Raw genomic sequence first — 18,103 nt, 5'->3', positions numbered from 1 at the left:
AGACCCACAAAATCACAAATCACAAATATATATAAAAAAGATTTGAATCTATTCACTGTTAACAGTTCATTTATTAACATATTAAAACCCCTTCTATGTGTTGCTCTTAAGGAATTATATCTTTTTTTAGCTCTGACACCACCGGTTGTTTACTTTTATATTTTATTACAGAGTAAATGTTTAATACGAACGTCTCACCTTATTAATACATACAGTATGATTTCACATCTTAAGTAAGTTTGTCCAACATTAGTGCTAATCGGGGTCTGTGAAACCAGCAGATAAAGATTTACAATTTTATTTTGTAAGATAACTGAATAAGGTTTTGTTTTTTTTTGCCGATTGCATTACTAGCTAAAATGTATAACATTTAATAATTCAGAAATCAATAAAATACAGCCAATGTCCTATAATAAATCAAACGTCACGTTAACAGATCTGTCTATACACCTGGCCAGTGACAAGCTATCACAATTGTCCTATACATGCCTTTGGACACAGTGAAAGAATTAAAATTAATTTATAAGTAGGGCCCTGTGTTTTTCACTTGTCTTTTTTTTAAAACTTGCAATTCAGTCTTAAACCTCCAGGTGTCCGTGTCGCCACTCCAGCTAAACCCATACAATTCTGGCTAATTGAAAGCACCCCCTAATTACTAGGGACAATTACTGCCATTCAGGAAATTGATGCGTTTAATAGAAAAAAATAAAAACTTACCTCGGGACCTTTTTAGAAGAAACAGATGCACCAACAAACTCAAAAAGCAGTTCCTTGAGAGATCGTGCGCAGCACTATCCACCTGGTGTGCCGCACGCGGATGGGTAGAACTTGTTTTGAAAGCCGTAATGTTAAAATTGACGAGTTACTACAGCCCCGACCAATGCTGAATAAAACCACCTTTTATTGAACCAGCTCACACGTTCCTGAAGGCAGTAAGGAGTTCAGACCCATGTGTTTGCAGTTTGGATAAATAAGCCCTCCCGTTAGATTGTATTCCAGGGTTTGATGCTGATTGCAAATCATTAATGGGAGGATTTCAACTACACCAGTATACGCAAAAGAAAACGGTAGTGGAATTTCTTTGACCGAATGCTGGAGAAATGCAGAGCTATTTCCGAATTTAGCAAGAAAGGCTCAAATATATTTGTCAGTTGTTACCAGTTCTGTGGATGCTGAAAGAAGTGTTTCTTCATAGGGCCACATTTTCACAGAGCAACTTCAGGGTCAAATAAATGTCAGTAGCCATCTACAGACTACAGCGTTGTGTTTATTAACCTGCTAAAACGTGGTTTGTAGTAACAGTACGAGCGCTTCAAACAGCTAAAGTAACCTATAGCGACATCGTGTGGCTAAAGGACTTAATTACAGGTTTAAAAAACAAGTGGAAAAGCAGGGCTTTATTTATGACAGTAGACGGTACAATATCAGCGTTAATCAGTGATGTGTGTACGAAAGAGGGTTAAAAGCGTTTTGAAACACGTGAATATACTCTGAACCAAGGGTGCAGGTGCAGGTCTGGAGAGACGCTTGTAAACACGCACGTTTTGTTGGGTTCGTCTCCAGCGTGCAAACCTTCCGGCTTCTGTTTCCAGTTGCAGTTCTGAATAAGGCACTACCGCCCTCTACTGGCCATGAAAAACAACTGCAACTTCAGCACAAAAATGAAAACCTGTCCTAATAAAAACCAAAGCGTGCTGCCTGTACTGTACTTAAGAGAGTTCAAGATAAGACAGCAGCGCATTTACCAATAATTCTTTATGTGCTGGAGACTTTCACCCTGACATAGCTTTGACAACTTCACAACAACCATTTACTGGAGTCCGGTTTGAACATTGATCTTTTAATGACTCAGATGAACAGGCACAAGTTACAGTTCAGACTACAACACTAACCCTAGACACGTACGCACCTCTAAACCGCTAAAACAGAGTTTCACAAGATGTTTTCCCCAACAAGGACAAAAAATATGCATTTACATACAGATCTTCCTTTTACTTTTTCATCTTTTTTTATCCACATAGTAGTACAGACACAATATAATATACTCTTTAAATTACATAATCATATACAAATCAGAGAAGGGGGGGGGGGGGGGGGGGGTGACACCACTGCGCCCCCTAGAGGTTTACAATTCGATTGCAGTTAAAATAAAATACTTTAAATACAATAGTTAGCCAACGTGTTCCACTTTACCACATGTATGTATGCATATATTTATAATTAAGACACTGCTGTTTTGTTTGCTTATTGGTTTGCTGGACTTCAAAATGTACCTGTTATATTAACATACGACTGTATATGACTGGAGATTGATTGCATCTCGTCTGTATCCCAGATTCAGGCTGGTTAGGATAACAGATCTAAGTGTGTCGGTTGGCTAGGCTGGATATAGGGAACAGTGAAAGTCCCATGAATGAGGTAAAGAAGTAAATAAGTATTAAGAAACAGGTGCACCTAGTTTTACAACCTGCATTGTTTCCTGGCTCTGGTCCTTAAAGGGCACAAAGCTAATAAGTCAGTGTTGAAAACCGAGCTTCAACACAGGACTCTTGACTATGCTCCTCTCGAATTCTCCGACACCAGAGAAATGCGTAGTCCGTTTTTCATGGGACGGTTTTTAAAGAAGAATGTAAAATGACACTGCGTTTTAACTTTTGTAGTTTTTAGGTCTTTAAAGCTTCTGGGACCAAGATAATTTGGGCTAATTACACAGACTCCAGGTTAATATTATGGTGTTTTTTTTTTAATTGTCTGAAACCAAGTTATCCTCTGTAGCTGCTTGGGAAGTAACCAGTGGGGAAGGGTAGAGCATTTCTTACAGGTGTTAAAAAGTGTAAAAATCACTATACTTCTACCCAGTTACTTTTAATAGATGCCCTTTTTTTCTTCTGGTAGCGTTGTATTAAGTGATACAGCCCTCTCTTCAATAGCGGTCCCCTGTGCTCTCTGCACAGGCTATTTTAACAGGAACTGTAAGGGTCCGGCAAAGGGAGCAAGGGGGACTCTAATAGTCGCGGACCAATATGGAGAAGGTTGCTCAATGGCTGCTCAACGGTGTTGTACCTTCAAAGTGAAGAAAAACGTATTGGAAAAGGGGGCAGGAGCGCAAACCTTTAAAAAGTAGGGGAGGAGTTACAGGCTTATTCCACCAGGGTGTGCCACTGAGCGAGGGTGAGGAGAGAGAACAGTGGGACAGAAATGGAAATAGATTTTGAAGTAAGGGTCTCCCAGCTGATAAACAATGGAAAATTCTAGCAGTTTTTCTTTCGAAGTCACAGGGGGTTCCAGTCTCATGGTGCAGCACAGAGAAGTCTGGTTCAGATCTGAAGCACGAGGATTCAATGTCAGCCTGCTTACAGCTGGTCACCTTCTAGCCTTTGCCTGGTCAGATCACATGACTTTCTTTGTGTCGCTTTTGATGTGTTTGGCACCCCACCTTTATTAATATTGAAGTGTGTGTTGATTTATTCCATTCTGCTTTTTGGAAGACAACACTGGGCTCCCCGCAAACGAGAGCGAATTCTGCGTTACAGCTTTCCTATAGATCCTCAAGAGTGTTTCATTCAACATAACGTCTACTGAACAGCGTTTCTGGAAAGGATAGTCTGTGAATTGCACTGCTGACAGTAGGCTTTCTAGCGTGTGTGCAATTTCCATCCTGTTTCTGAAAAGAAAGCAAATCTGTCAAGCTAACTAGAGAGGAACAACTCGAGCTGAATTTAAAGTGAATGCACCGAAGAATTCTGTGTTTTTCAAGGATTTGTGCCCAGTTAGTGGCTCTTACCAGAACAAACTGCTGCTGAAATAGCCATTCCGTCTGAAAATTAATATGATTAGGAATCAGGATTTTGACAAAACAGGTCATACATGAGCAGTAATGTAAAATATAAAATATAATATAAAATAAATAAATAAAAAAAAATTAAGTTTGAAAGAAGAACCGGGTCCATTAATGTGTTTCACGGAATGTATTTCAGTAGGAATTCTTTTCCATGCAGGATGTGCTGCTTCTTGTAAAAAATATATATATAACTGCTACTCAAATCGTTATCGGCTATGCAAAACACACATTGTGTAGCATAAGCACTGCTCGACAAACGTCATTGAAATGCACAGAAAGCAAATTATATAGCACATGCTGCTACACAACTGGAAGTAGATACAGAAAACCACACTTTGTATAGCACATACCGCTTACAGGAATGTAACCTACATTGCATAGGACGTTGTTGCTATGTTGCTACACAAGAGTCATTTTCCTATGCAAAAAAAAATATGTAAGACTGCATAGCATTAAGACTGCTGCACAAAATGTCATCAAATATACACAAGGTGGACGTTGTGTAGCCCACACAGCTACACAAGTCTCATCGACTATGTAATACTCAGAGAACATACCGCTACACAATGCCATATCAGCTGCACGAAATTCATATTAAACACAGCGACACAAAAATGCAAAATGATTCCCTGCGCTTGCTTTTGGTTGGTGTTTTATATATATAATATAGTCTATTGATGTTTGTGTATATATTAAATATACTGCTTTTTTCATTTCTCACAAAATTGATAAATATAGATATTGTCTTCTTTTTTTTTTTACTAAGTTTCTTTTAGACTGCTTGATAAGAGTCTGGCAAGGGAAGGGTTAATCTTTAGTCTCTGGTGCAGAACGATTGGCTGGCACAGTCTGAGCTGCCCTCTGATTGGGGTGCGCAAGTCAGGTGACTAGATGGATTCCACGTAATTGGCCGGGAACAAGCCGTCCTGGCCGTTGCCAAGGCGACCCTTACACCAGCCCTGCTCGTCCTCCTCCCCCAGCTTCAGCAGCTCGTCTCCTGGAAACGAGAGCAATATCCGTGTAAGAACAGTGACACAGGGATCCGCGCCAAGGACAGAAACAGCACAGCATGAATCGGGTAATGCTCTCCAATTTTCTCCCCAATGAATATTCTTTCCCCACACAGCTGCTCAGGAGAACTGAAGGTTCAGTGGGCGTCCTCCGATCCCACGACCAAGCCAGCTTCCTCTTCTACACCCAGGAACTCAAGAGCGGATGTCAGTGAGTTACTGCCCTCTGGAGGACAAAGGCCAGCCCTGCAGGTCTCTGCCTGAGCTCACTAGGCACCTAGCCAGTAGGGTGCGCTGTAGCGTGATGAGGAGAAACAGTTCTTTCCGGTTTTGCGTACGCCACGCGGCTGTGCGTTTACCAGGGGAGCCACTAGGGGGAGCCCACTGCATTGGTTATTAACGCCCACTGGGAGCCCTCACCGGCTTTGAAGCTGAGCTCGTCCTGCTCCTGCCCATCGTAGTCGTACAGTGCCCGCACGCGCACACCCTTGCCAGCAGGGGCCGCTGTCTCCTCCTCGAAGGGGTTGGCTCCTCCGTTGGTCTCGCTGCCTGTGTTGGGGGTGTCCTCGTCAGACCACTCCGCTGAAAACACCTGGCTCCTGTCGTAGCTGCTCACACTGGAGAGGGGGAGAGAGATAGAGGGAGAGAGGGAGAGGGGGAGAGGGGGAGAGGGGAGAGAGAAGGGAGAGAGAAAGAGGGAGAGGGAGAGGGAGAGAGAGCGAGAGAGAGAGGGAGAGGGGGAGAGGGAGAGGGGGAGGGAGAGGGAGCGAGAGAGAAGGGAGAGAGAAAGAGGGAGGGAGAGTAAGAGAGAGAGAGGGAGAGGGAGAGAGAGAGGGGGAGAGGGAGGGAGAGGGAGAGAGAGGGAGAGGGAGGGAGAGGGAGGGAGAGGGAGGGAGAGGGAGAGGAAGAGAGAGAGAGAGCGAGAGAGAAGGGAGTGAGAAAGAGGGAGAGGGAGAGAGCGAGAGAGAGGGAGAGAGACAGAGGGAGAGTAAGAGAGGGAGCGAGAGAGAAGGGAGAGGGAAAGAGGCAGAGGGAGAGACTATGAGGATACCACTCTTAAGTTCGTTCAATATTGTGGTGTTTCTTTTGCTACAAATATTCAATATTCAATAGCTAAGGCTGTATTTATTAAAACAGTAATCATGGATTTTCACGATTTCCGGGAAATTTACCCACTGCCATTTAATATGTAGTTCCCAGTGAAAATTCCCATATCTGAAAGAATAGTGTAAATATACATATTTTTTATCACTTAAAAATAAATACAGCAAATTCACCTTATTGACGCACTACCTGTTAGTCTGCATTTAGGAACCCTGCAGCCGGTTTAGTTTGCTTCCAGTAAATGACTGAACACACACTGCATAGAGCTGCACGATTTCTTTAAAATGTCCTCAACGAAAAAGACACCAGCTGCATTGAAGATGGGAACTACATCTGCTAACGATCGCTCTGTCCAGTACAAGGGGCCATTTCACGAGTCTGTTGTTATTGTTACATTTATTTATAGTTTTATTTTGTTTGATAATTCCCTGATGGTGAAAACAGAATGTCTTTAAAAGGTGGACATCAAAGACAAAATATTCTACAATGCAGCATGTATTGTTTTTCAGGTAAGCATTTAAATATTTAGGAACATCTGTTGTATAATAACTAGAGAAAAATCTCAATTTTGAATGTGACAGCGCTATTTTTTCCTGCTGTAATACATATTGTATTTAAATCAACAGCTGTCATTAACTAGCTAACTGCCCGCTGTCGTTGAATTCATTGTTGAATCTACCCACACAAGTGGTTCAGTCTGCGGTCCACGTCCACAGAGCTGCCTACCTGCCCCGGTCCCCAGCCTGCACCACCTGCTCCACCCCAGAGGTGACGCTGGTCAGAGTGACTCCTTCGTTGGGCTTCTTCACCTTCTCTCGTTTAGTGATGGTGTGGGTCAGGTCAGGGTTGTACTCCTGCACAGGAAACAGAACAGTCACATTGGAAGCATCTACCATGTGTAACACACACTGCTGTGTAGAAACGCACTGAACACACATGCACGCACACACGCACGCATGCACGCAACCACCCACCCACCCACACGCACGCACACACACCCACACACCCACACACACACCCACAAACCCACACACGCACGCACACACCCAGCGTCTCTTTACAATCGAGTCAGTTGCCTACTAGAAGACAGAGGAACAAAACTTAACCTGTAGTGATGGCGCGGATCCTTTTTGTCTTGGGATCTTTAAAATAAATCGATTACTGTACCTCGAACTGCGGCCAGTTCATGGGCATAGCAGGGCCGTGATAGTTATTAAACCACTTGAGATCTTCCTTCGCATCAGCGATGCGGATCATCTGCTCCAGCTCCCGGTACACCCCTTCATAGCTGCAGAGAGGCAGGGAGACGGGTCAGTACACACCCAGTGCTGGGTCCAGATCTACCACAATGCCGCAGCCTCCTTGAATACAGAGCGTACAGTAATATAATGTAATAGCTATGGGCTGAATCCCTGCAAAGTGCAGGCTGTATGTGTTTATGACTGCTCTTCAACATCAATCTGTCAGCACTGCAGGGCTGGGGTTCATGTTACTGGCTGGGAAACAGAAGGAGGGAGGGGGAGGATGGACTGGAGGGATGGATGGAGGGATGGATGTCAGGAGGGATGGATGGATGGCAGGTGGGATGGAGGGAGGGATGGATGTTTGGATGGATGGAAGGAGGGAGGGATGGAGGGATGGATGGAGGGAGGGATGGATGGATGGAAGGAGGGAGGGAGGGATGGATGGATGGAAGGAGGGATGGCTGGCAGGAGGGATGGATGGATGGCAGGAGCAATGGATGGATGGCAGGTGGGATAAAGGGAGGGATGGATGGATGGATGGCTGGTGGGATGGATGGAGGGAGGGAGGGAGGGATGGAAGAATGGAGGGATGGAAGAATGGCACGATTATATGGATGGTAGGACAGATGGATGGACGGACAGAGGGAGACTCAGTTCCTGGCGCTGCTCACCTCTGGTTCTCAGTGAGGTTCAGGTGTCTCTTGATGTCCAGCAGGACCTCCTTGAGGAAGCTGAGTCGCTTCTCCTCAAACTGCTGGCACGGGTCAAACACCTGCTCCATGCTCTCCATGTACTGAGGGGTGCTCTTGTTCAGCTCGTCCAGAGCCTTCTCATACTTCTCCTTCGCCTGAAACCAACCCAGAGAGACAGAGTCACGCCAAGCCCACCAGAGCCCATCAGAGCCCACCAGAGCCCACCAGAGCCCACCAGAGCCCACCAGAGCCCACCAGAGCCCAACAGGCTGTACCCCTAATCCTCATGCACCTGCACCATCATTCTTCAGAAAGAAAACACACAGCCAAGCCTGAATTCAGAGGCAGGCAAGTGAAACAGTTTCATAGCTGTTTAACAGTGTTGTAATTGGAAACAAACTCCAAGCTCCTTTAATTAGATTTTTCATTCTGGTTTGGTAAGATTATTGGGTGCGTGTTTTGCTTTTTTTGTTGGGAGTAATTTGAGAATCCAGCCAGGAAGACGCAGGAAACCAATAAATAAACAGCCATAGCCACAGGCAGTGTCCTTATTCATCTCCATGCCAAGTTGAATTCTTGAAATGAAAGTGTGCCACTCTGCTATATCCCCCATCACGATGTATATTCATCCCCCCCGCGGGGCACAATGATATCTAACACAGCCTCATTTTCAATGCAGCGTTACAACAAAGCATTTTACAAGCGGTGCTGCTGTGCAGGGATCGGCCATGCATTACACAAACCTGACGATGCTTTTAAAAGCGACTCTGGTTCCCGGTTAATGGTTTAATGGAATCAGGTTTGAGGGGAGTGATTTGGCACAGGGCTTCAGTGAGACTTAAAGCACAGGTACTGCACTGGGTGTCACGCGCTCTCTCTCACAGCAACTGGGCCAAGGGCAATGAAACAGTGCTGCCATTGCAGAACAGGTCACCCTGAAATTAGCTAACGAAATGCATTTATAAGGCCTCTGTACACCAGAGACTGCTGTAATAATAATAATACAAAAACGATTAAAAAATACCCTGCTGACGTTAATATTGTCTCACAATCATGTTCAATTCCATACATCTCTGGCCAAAAGCTTTTGGCCACAGCTGTACTTAAACCGCCTTTAACGATGTGCCTGCTGTGTTCATTTCTTGTCTCGTAACTGCAGCAGGTTTTTTTCTCCTCTGTTGAAAATCAGCCCCGATGACACATAACGGAATCAGTCACTGCTGCAGCGCCACCCCCCTTTGGCTGTGCTTTCTCAGCCCGTCCGTTACCTTCTGCACATCCTGCTTGCACTTGTCCACCTTGTCCTGCAGCTTCTTCTGCTGGTCAGGGGTGACGGAGGCCTCTGCCTTGCTGTTGGCCTCCCGCGTGGCTGCCAGCTTCTCCTCCTTGCAGGCCAGGTGGTACACCTTCTTTGCAGTCTCCATCTGCACAGGAGAGAGAAGCCCAGAGCTCAGACTAGATGCAACCTCCAGACTATACTATAACCGTAGTAGAAGAATACTGTAGCGCACAGCTTCAGGACTGTTCACAAAGCCTTCAATATTATTAGGACATTCAAATCATGTTATTGTAATAGGCTGCTGTTCTAGCTCTGTTGAGGATTGCTAACAGGGCAGCCAGCTTTACCAGTGTTAGGGAATGCATTTCCAAGTCACCTCTTTGAGTTTCTTGGCCCAGGGTTTCTGGGCTTTCCTGAAGCCGTCCTCTGCCTCTTTGGTCTCCTTGAAGCCACCCATCATCTGCTTGTGGTAGGAGTCCTTCTGCCAGTTCTTGATCTTCTCAAAGTCTTCCGAGAGGAGCCCGTTCTTCACCTCCTGGTGCAGCTCGCTCACCTTTTCAGCTTCCGTCATCACAGCCATCCAGGCACGCTCCAGAGAGCCGTACTGAGGACCTGCAAGAGAGAGGGAGAGAGACAGAGAGTGTGAGCAGGGTTAGGGAGAGTGTGAGAGAGAGGGAGAGTGAGTGAGAGAGGAGAGAGTGTGAGAGAGGGAGAGAGTGAGTGTGAGAGAGAGGGAGGAAGAGAGAGGATAGTGTGATAGAGGCAGTGTGAGAGCGTGTGTGTATGACAGAGAAGGTGAGTGTGTGTGTGATAGGGAAACAGAGCCCCTCCTGCCACCCCTAGCGGTACCTTTCTCGACGAGCTGTTTCCATCGCTTGGACCAGTCGGTGAGCTGTTGTGCGTACGCCTTCTCGATCTTGGCTCGCTCGTGGACGCAGTTCATGAGATCGTTACAGAGTCGGTGGCCGTCGTCAATCCGCTTCACGGCTCGCTTGTAGTTACCCACCTGCCACACAAGGGGGCGACACGCAGCAGGTATTGAAGGACAGGGGTGCTCTAGTGTTGCACCATCAGGGGTTTTAAAGTGAAAAATAAAATAGCAGAAATGAAAAGATCAGCTGCACAATGATCAGGGGTGCAGTGAAAATGCTACTGAACTAAATAAAGGGAAGTGTATCAATAGTTTACAATATTACATTTGGAGACTCATACAGTACAGCTAATAGGATTTATCACACAGCAGAGAATAATCTCATAGCTGTTGCTTGTAACTGCAACGGACCACCTTAATTAAGAAAGTCTTGGAGGTCTCCTAGGCCCCTCCCCCGGCCCTGCAAGGGGTGTGTGCTAATCTTACGGGAGGGGGAGTGATCAGGTGGCTCTGCATGCAGAGTTATGGAAGTGCCAGGGCCTGGGGGGGTGCTGTCATCCCTGTAATCCACAATGCCCTGACAGGCCTCAAACAACAGCATCAGATCCAGGGATTGGAGCTGACAACATAAAGAGAGACAGGAGCTGCACAGTGCAGCAGGAGCCATGTGTGCCAGCCAGGGACAAACAGGGGGTCCCTGCTGGGGAGCAGGTAGCCTGCACGGTAATGTTAAGGAGGCACGCCTGCAAACACAGTAACTGCAAATACAGAATTAGAGCTGTCGGTTTAGTAAAACAGAATCACACCACAACACCTTGTGAGATTCTGACACCCTCAACAACGTGTGCTGAAGAATGTTCTAACCAAGTTTTATCACAATTGGATAAGCGGTTCTCAATTAAAAATGTAAGAGTGACATACTGGTAAAGACAGAACAACAGACATCTTCTGATACCCTGAGATACTCTCAGGAACTTGCACTAACGAAAGCCCAAACTGCATCCTAATCTAGATGTAAAACATGCACACCTACGGACACCTCCACTCTATCCCTAGCAGGCATATGCAGAACACACAGTTTATTCAGTGGTGATGCATATTCAGTGTGACCGCATGGCAACCCCCAGCCTCCAGCACTCCTGCATGAAGTGTATTCATCCTCCTTCTCATACAGACTCATTTCCCCTCAGGCAGCCTGTCCCAGACTGTAACAACGACTACGGAACCGTTCTCTCTGGATACAAAGTGCTCAGAACTCCTAACAGAACACTGGTGCTGGCTGCTGAGTGGGTGTGAGCGCCACCCGCAACCTGGCTTCAGATATGTATGTATATTTTAGTATGCAATTAAAAAGCAGAGTAAACTAACTTCATGAACAACATATGCACGACAAATATCATGTTAAAACCCATCCTGGGTCTTAAACTAGGTGACCTAAACTCCAGCAAATATCCTCTAGCAAGAAATCACAATTTGCAAATCAGGGGTTACTTAACCCTCCAGCGGATCACTGAAATCCAAGATCCCTCCATCAGACACCAACGCTCTGATCTGAACACAGATCTCTGTGCGTCCCGACAAACATCGACGGACCAATCAAATCACAGCAAGAAAGAGACTGAGTCCTTTGATATGCTGTTTTGATGCGCAGGAGCATGCTGGTCTGAGAAAGATGAAAGAAAAGCGTTGGACTTGTTTAATAAACATCTAGATGGCTTGCATGACAGTCCCAGAGATTTCCTTATCTGATCATCTCAGCAGATAAATGCTGCACAGTTTCATTTGAAAATGACAACAAGCAACTGACGCAATAACATAGTAAACAACATCAAGTAAGTCAAGTAATGACGGATGGGCTTTCCAAGTTAATATTAATAAACCCAAGTTATTTTTAGCAAATACAATCAAGTGTAGACAAAAGGCATTCCCTTTTTAAATTATTATTTAACCCTCCCTTTTCTCTCCCCTAGAATTTCTACTTTGGTTCCCTCATCACAGTAACTCCCCACTCAGGAGAATTGAAGGTCAGTGGGTATCTGGTCCCCCATCACTAGACTAATTTACACTTTACACCCAGGAGCTCCACTGTGGATGTTAGCTACCAGCCCTTGGCCAGTAGGGGTCACTGTAGTGCAGTGAGGAGAAACAGTCACCTCCTCGATCATTGGGAGCTCCAGAGCCAATGCAAGAGTCCCTGTGGAATCCCCAGCAATGATGGGCAACTTGGCACAGCCAGGAAGTGAATTTCCCCTGGCTGCATGACTCACCCTGCACGCCACACGCCCGTGCCTTCACCATGAGCCACGCAGGCATCTTCAAAACATTCTTTAAATACCGCACACATTAAACTGTGTAACGAGGGCCCATTGTCAGACAGATTGGGGCGTATGATCTAGTCAATCCTACTCAATCCTATAGAAAGCAGGGTGCGTTACCTCCCAGAAGCTGTCCGTGGCTTCATCAAAGCCTGCGCATTCATCGTAGGAGCCGGACATTTTCCTGGATGTGGAAGCAGAGGCTGGAAGCTGGGAGTGTGTGCACCAGAGCTCGGATCGTCCTGCACTGAAAGACTGACAGGGAGAGAGAGGGGCGAAGGGGGGTTAGTTCAGCGTGAAAACATTTCCAACAAAATACAGACACTGCTAGGCACAGCAGAGTACTCTACAGTGATGTGTGCGGAAAAGAGATCAAACCATGGGCTTGATCCCTTACAGTGTGACCTTGGGATAGGGAGGGGCTTAGAAACACAATCCCAATGGAAATGAGATGTGCAATCTCAGGAACTGTACTGGGAAAAGAAAAAACGAATTACTGGATCCCTCGAATTTATTTGTTGGTTTAACCGGCACTTTGAGTTCTTTTATTGATCTCTCAACTCTTGCCTCACAGGTTTCTCTAATTGGAACCTTGGGCTGGAGGGTAGATTCTGCAGAATGGCACAGGCCTAAAAATAGACGGATTCCTATTGTAATTCTAAAGATTAAAAAAAATACTGTTTGTGATGAGATGCCTGACTGACTTCAATGAAAACCACATCCACAATACCTTCAGGGGTTGCTGAAGAAATCTGACAGCTTAAACACGGAAGCACCTGCCAACCAAGCTCCTGCTCGTTCAGCTCTTATACATCCCAGGGATTGCATTAGTATATATCAATTGAATCAGACATGCAGGGCATTATAGCAATTTTTCATCAAACCCCTCCTAACAAATTAAATCTGTTTGTCCATTTGGCCCCACTGAGCAAAGTGAATCTTTCTGTTTATCTTATCAGTGTGACGGAGACTCTCTGATAATGATCTGAGCGCTGGTATGCTTTGCTGGAGGTGAAGCTGTCCACACTGCAAGGTCACTAGCGCCTCTCTCTCTCTCTGCTCAGATAAATCAGGTTTGCGGTGCAGAAGCCTTGCATTGAAATGTTAGCTTGCTCAGCAATGCCTGGGCCCTTCGCAGGTTACTAAACATACTCAGCAAGAACAGTGAAGCAAAGAGGGAACTTACAGGAATGGAGATCAGGTACACACTGCACAGCAGTCCTGGTTCTGCTATGAGGTTGTTTCCATTAGCACAATGAACCCATTCTCAACGGGGGCAACAGTCTGCAATCCAATACAAGAGCCACAATCATACTAACCATGAGTTTGATTTAGTTCTGCTACTGGTCAAAGTAAACAGGACTGCTTTTAAATTCAGACCAGCAACGAGGTGGCATGTGGATATTTCTTGCTAGTATTTTTACGTATAATATTACTGTAGCAATACTGTACAGTATCGATAAGCTGCAGCCTGACTGCCAATGCAAGCATGACAGAGAGACAGACTGCTCGGAAGGTGCCTCAGGAGCAGTTTTTAATCAGAGTCAAAGTGGCTTCATTGTGTTTTGCCAGGCAGCCTGCCTCCTGCTCACCCCGACAAACACACTGTCATTACACAGCATCTGCATTGCCAGCCAGAGCGGCTCATTATTACAACAGCACACTCCACATGCATGATTAATACAGAGCCGAAGGAAAAGAAATAACACAAACAGAGCAGAATGTCAGGCAGCGGCAGGACCAGGGAGCCCAGCAGCATTATCACCATTGACATTTCAGCTCACAGGAACTGACCCAGCGAAGCAAACCCAGCATGCTCAACCCCAGACCAGCACCCCGGCTTGCAGCATCCCTTTATCTTCTCAGCTCGTCATTTTACTACCATAGAAAAGACATGGTTGGATAAAACGGATTCAGTCAGTAATGATGCAATGAAAAAAGCAGTAGAAACAACTTCTATTATGAATGACTTCTTTAAGACGACAGCAACAGGGCATCGACAACGACAGGACTGTGGACACAAACACAAACGAAGCTGGAGAAAGACACTTTGTGGAAATGCTTGTAGAAATGAGCTAAATGCATTGCCTATTCAATGTCAATTTGTATAATAATTCTGGTTTAAGAAAAATCGTTATTTTAGCTGCGTTCCGGTAATTTCTCCTCTACCTCTCATCTGGTCTGAACTTTCACACACACCCGAGGCACAGCCCGAGGCCTGTTCTGGGTTTGTATTATTTTCTTTCACACACACCCGAGGCACAGCCCGAGGCCTGGGTTTGTGATATTTTAGCCACGGGGAAGAAGCCTGAACTCTCACTCCTGCCTCAGCTACTGAGCCAGTAGATCCTGAGCCACTGGCTCTCATAAAATTCAAACGAATATCCGAATATGGACAACAAAAGTCTAACACGTCACCTTACAGTGAAGTAATCTCTAGGAGGGGGACTGCACCCAAATCAAATGGGAAGAGGAACACAGCACAGTAGCATGTGTGTTCTTTATTAGTTTATTTAGCAGACACCTTTATCCAAGGCGACCTACAGAGACTCGGGTGTGTGAACTATGCATCAGCTGCAGAGTCACTTACAATTACGTCTCACCCGAAAGACGGAGCACAAGGAGGTCAAGTGACTTGCTCAGGGTCACACAATGAGTCAGTGGCTGAGGTGGGATTTGAACCGGGGACCTCCTGGTTACAAGTTCTTTTCTTTAACCACTGGACCACACAGCCTCCTCTTTATTTCAGATGTCATTTATGCATTGGTTTGCATGACTGTATCTTTGTATCAGAACACAAACATGGTCATTTTGTATGCATTTCAAGCAGCGTTTGCTTGAATACTGGAATAGGTGTTACAGCACTAATGCTTTAGGGTCGTGCCTCATGGAATCCTGTTCTGCAATCATCACATTATTACATTCCCTGCTTTGTGTTTGTTTGGTCTGACGAGGACTTCACTACAAAAGCAATGCTTGGAAAACGGACAGGGGATCTGGGCCAAAATAGCCATTATGCAACATGGCATGAGAGTCTGCTTCCCTCGACTAACCTACTACCTTACTGTTGTATCCAATGACAAAATATACATTTCAAGTACATACATGTATGATCAGCTGTTCTACCGCTACACCTCAAAGGGCCTGCAAATCTCATTACCTGACACCTGCATTAACTAACAAACCTCATTCTCTTTGGCTAGTCATCCCCAGTCTCAAAGCTCATTATATATATATATATCATCAATAGCGAACAGGCAGGCTGACTCTGTATCGGTCAATACACCTGAAACCACCCTGGAGACTTGTATAAACTGGAGCCCCCTTACAACACCGCTGTATATTACCCAGAACCTTAGTAGAACCACGAGGAGACCAAATCAGCAACACAACGGATTGGGAACTATGCTCCGCTGGTTTTGCTGGTTTTGATGACCTTGGCACACCATGGGTATTCCTATGTGAAAGATTGAATGAATACAGTAGTCTGCTCAGCGTCTTGAGTTGTATACTCAAGGGGTGGACACACTTCAGCTTACTCATGCTAAACCTTTAGCAGCTGTCTAGACCGGATTCGTTCAGTGAGTCACTAGTTTGCTGTGTTTATCGCAGCACGTTCCGTTGCTAAACAGGGAGGGATATTTCAGCAATGTTGGGAATAATGACGATTTCGGAATGGTTTTTGTGCACCGAATCGGCTCCTAGATTTTGCCGCTTTCATCAGTCATCCTATCGGCCTAGATTCTCATAGCTCTTCAGTCCAAATTGTCTTTAGCCCATTTTTCGTTCACTGCAGGTAATGGACACTTATTACTGTTAATGGAAGTCTTACATTAAGAGATGATTTGCACTGCAATACACCACTGTGAAAAACATTTTGGTAACATTTCAAAAAACATTTCAAGGAGACTCATAAGATTCTGATAACAATTGAATTGATGGAGGGCAATGAGAGCGGAGCTGAATAATCTAGTGGTTTTGATTTTACTGTATTCCATAGATATCATTTTACATTACATTGACTTAATCTATTTACCCATTCTGCAGAACAGAAATACAATATATTATATATATATTTTTCAAATGCATTACCAGTACCATAAAACAGATGTACTTTAAGTAAAAACAACATGCTAATATTTGAAGAAATACAGTATGCTCCCATAACAACAACAACAATGCATAATTCATTTCCTTACCCAGTTCCATTCATAAGATTGCAGAGGGGTCTCTAATATTTCCGTGGTTACTTCATTGTGTGTGCGTGTGTGTGTGTGTGTGTGTTGAGTCGCTTGCTTTGCCTCTATTTCTTGTTATTTCAGATTCTCTCTCGGTTTTTCTCGGAGTGTGTTTGTGTTTCTGAATGGCTCAGGGATAATCCAGTAATGTTCCAGTTGAATGGTTTAGCGCGAGAGAGAGAGAGAGGGGAAGAGAGAAAGAGAGAGGGAGGGAGGGGGGTGGTGGGCACAGCACAAAATGAGAGAGAGAGAGAGAGAGAGAGAGAGAGAGAGAGAGAGAGAGAGAGAGAGAGAGAGAGAGAGGTGGATTATACCGAGGGTGGCATTAGCACTGCTGTTCGGAGGTCATGTGATAAAGTGGGGAGGGAGGTGGGGAAAAAAGATGAACCCTTTCTCTAGTCGAATCTGAGGAGTCCAGTCACACTGGCACACTGGAGCTGGCAGTGACAGGGGAGAGGGAGGGGAAGAGTGCTGAGTGAAGGAGAGGGGAGCTTTCTAGATGACGTTACCAATGCTGAAGGAGGGATGGAATTCAGGGAAAGAGGGAGAGAAAGAAGAAAGAGAGGAAAAGGGAGAGAATGGGGGAGGAAAACAGGATAGGAGAGGTAGAGAAAGGGTAACGGAAATAATACAGGTTTTGTGTGTGTGTCCCAGTGCGTGTGTGTATGTATGTGGCTCTGTATGTTGGTGTGTGTGGTTTGTGTTTGTCTGTGAGTGTGAGCGTCAGTGTGTGTGTGTGTCAGTGTGTGTGTGCGTGCGTCTGTGTGTGTGTGAGTGCCCCTCAATAACTGAAACATGCTGACTGTGATTTTTCTTCATCTCTTTCTCGATATTTACGCAAGCCTTTCCCGAAGGCTCATCTGTGTTCATTTCATTTTCATTTGGTTTCATTTATTTAACAAACGTCTCCCTCCGGCCTGCAGCTGTTCACAAGACAAGCTGGTAGGGAGCCTGCCCTGCATGTGATTATACTCCAGCACTTGGTGGTGGGACCAATGCTTTTTAAAATCTGTGTTTCCAAATGACGGCAGATCGCTCCACGAACACAAAGCTGTCACAAGTAGATGAACACAGTGTGGATGTGCGGGAGGGAACAGGCTCTGTGTGTGAGAGCCTGCAGGCAGCCCTGACAGCACGGAAACATTCTCAGTGTACTCTCCTTGCACAGAACAAGTGTGATATGCTCGTCAGGCACAGCAGCAGGCGTTCCAAGAGATATTCAAAATGGATTTCAACAAAGTCTGTAGTCCTTATAAAGCTTACCACAGTAAAGAGCATGTGTGTAACACAACATTGTGGAAGCATAACAAACTGAGAAATTACAGTGTAAATGTACCTACTTTTAGAAGGGTGTAGCTGCTTAAAAAAAAGAAATGTATGCATGCAGACAATGTAAACAAGCCAGGCAGGCAAGACTGCTTTCTTTTCCTTTGGTGGAGAGCACAGGCGGCCCCAGATGTACGTACCGTAGAACGGTCTGGTTTCTGTACCACAGCCCTCCCACAAACT

The 18,103-nt window shown here is 45.3% G+C and overlaps 1 protein-coding gene across 5 annotated transcripts in view; it reads right to left on the bottom strand.

Annotated features, from left to right (window-relative positions):
- Window positions 1-1,824: 1,824 nt before the first annotated feature.
- Window positions 1,825-18,103, bottom strand: part of LOC117426900 (protein kinase C and casein kinase substrate in neurons protein 1-like) — a 35,154-nt gene continuing 18,875 nt past the window's right edge. For 3 of the 5 annotated variants that reach the window (XM_059004280.1, XM_034908268.2, XM_059004281.1), the window contains 9 exons: window positions 12,477-12,611; window positions 10,020-10,176; window positions 9,547-9,782; window positions 9,160-9,315; window positions 7,871-8,046; window positions 7,123-7,243; window positions 6,682-6,809; window positions 5,272-5,468; window positions 1,825-4,838 (listed from right to left, as the gene is read on the bottom strand). In XM_059004280.1, the coding sequence (XP_058860263.1) occupies window positions 4,729-4,838; window positions 5,272-5,468; window positions 6,682-6,809; window positions 7,123-7,243; window positions 7,871-8,046; window positions 9,160-9,315; window positions 9,547-9,782; window positions 10,020-10,176; window positions 12,477-12,536 (1,341 nt within the window). In that variant the 5' untranslated portion in view covers window positions 12,537-12,611 and the 3' untranslated portion in view covers window positions 1,825-4,728. Of the gene's footprint in view, window positions 4,839-5,271; window positions 5,469-6,681; window positions 6,810-7,122; window positions 7,244-7,870; window positions 8,047-9,159; window positions 9,316-9,546; window positions 9,783-10,019; window positions 10,177-12,476; window positions 12,612-13,542; window positions 13,566-16,555; window positions 16,733-18,103 lie in introns of those variants that run through there. The other 2 variants (XM_059004282.1, XM_059004283.1) reach the window with 2 other exon arrangements.

This window comes from Acipenser ruthenus, chromosome 29 (assembly GCF_902713425.1).
Source record: "Acipenser ruthenus chromosome 29, fAciRut3.2 maternal haplotype, whole genome shotgun sequence".
NCBI lineage: Eukaryota > Metazoa > Chordata > Actinopteri > Acipenseriformes > Acipenseridae > Acipenser > Acipenser ruthenus.
This window is presented reverse-complemented; position numbering and strand designations above follow the sequence as displayed.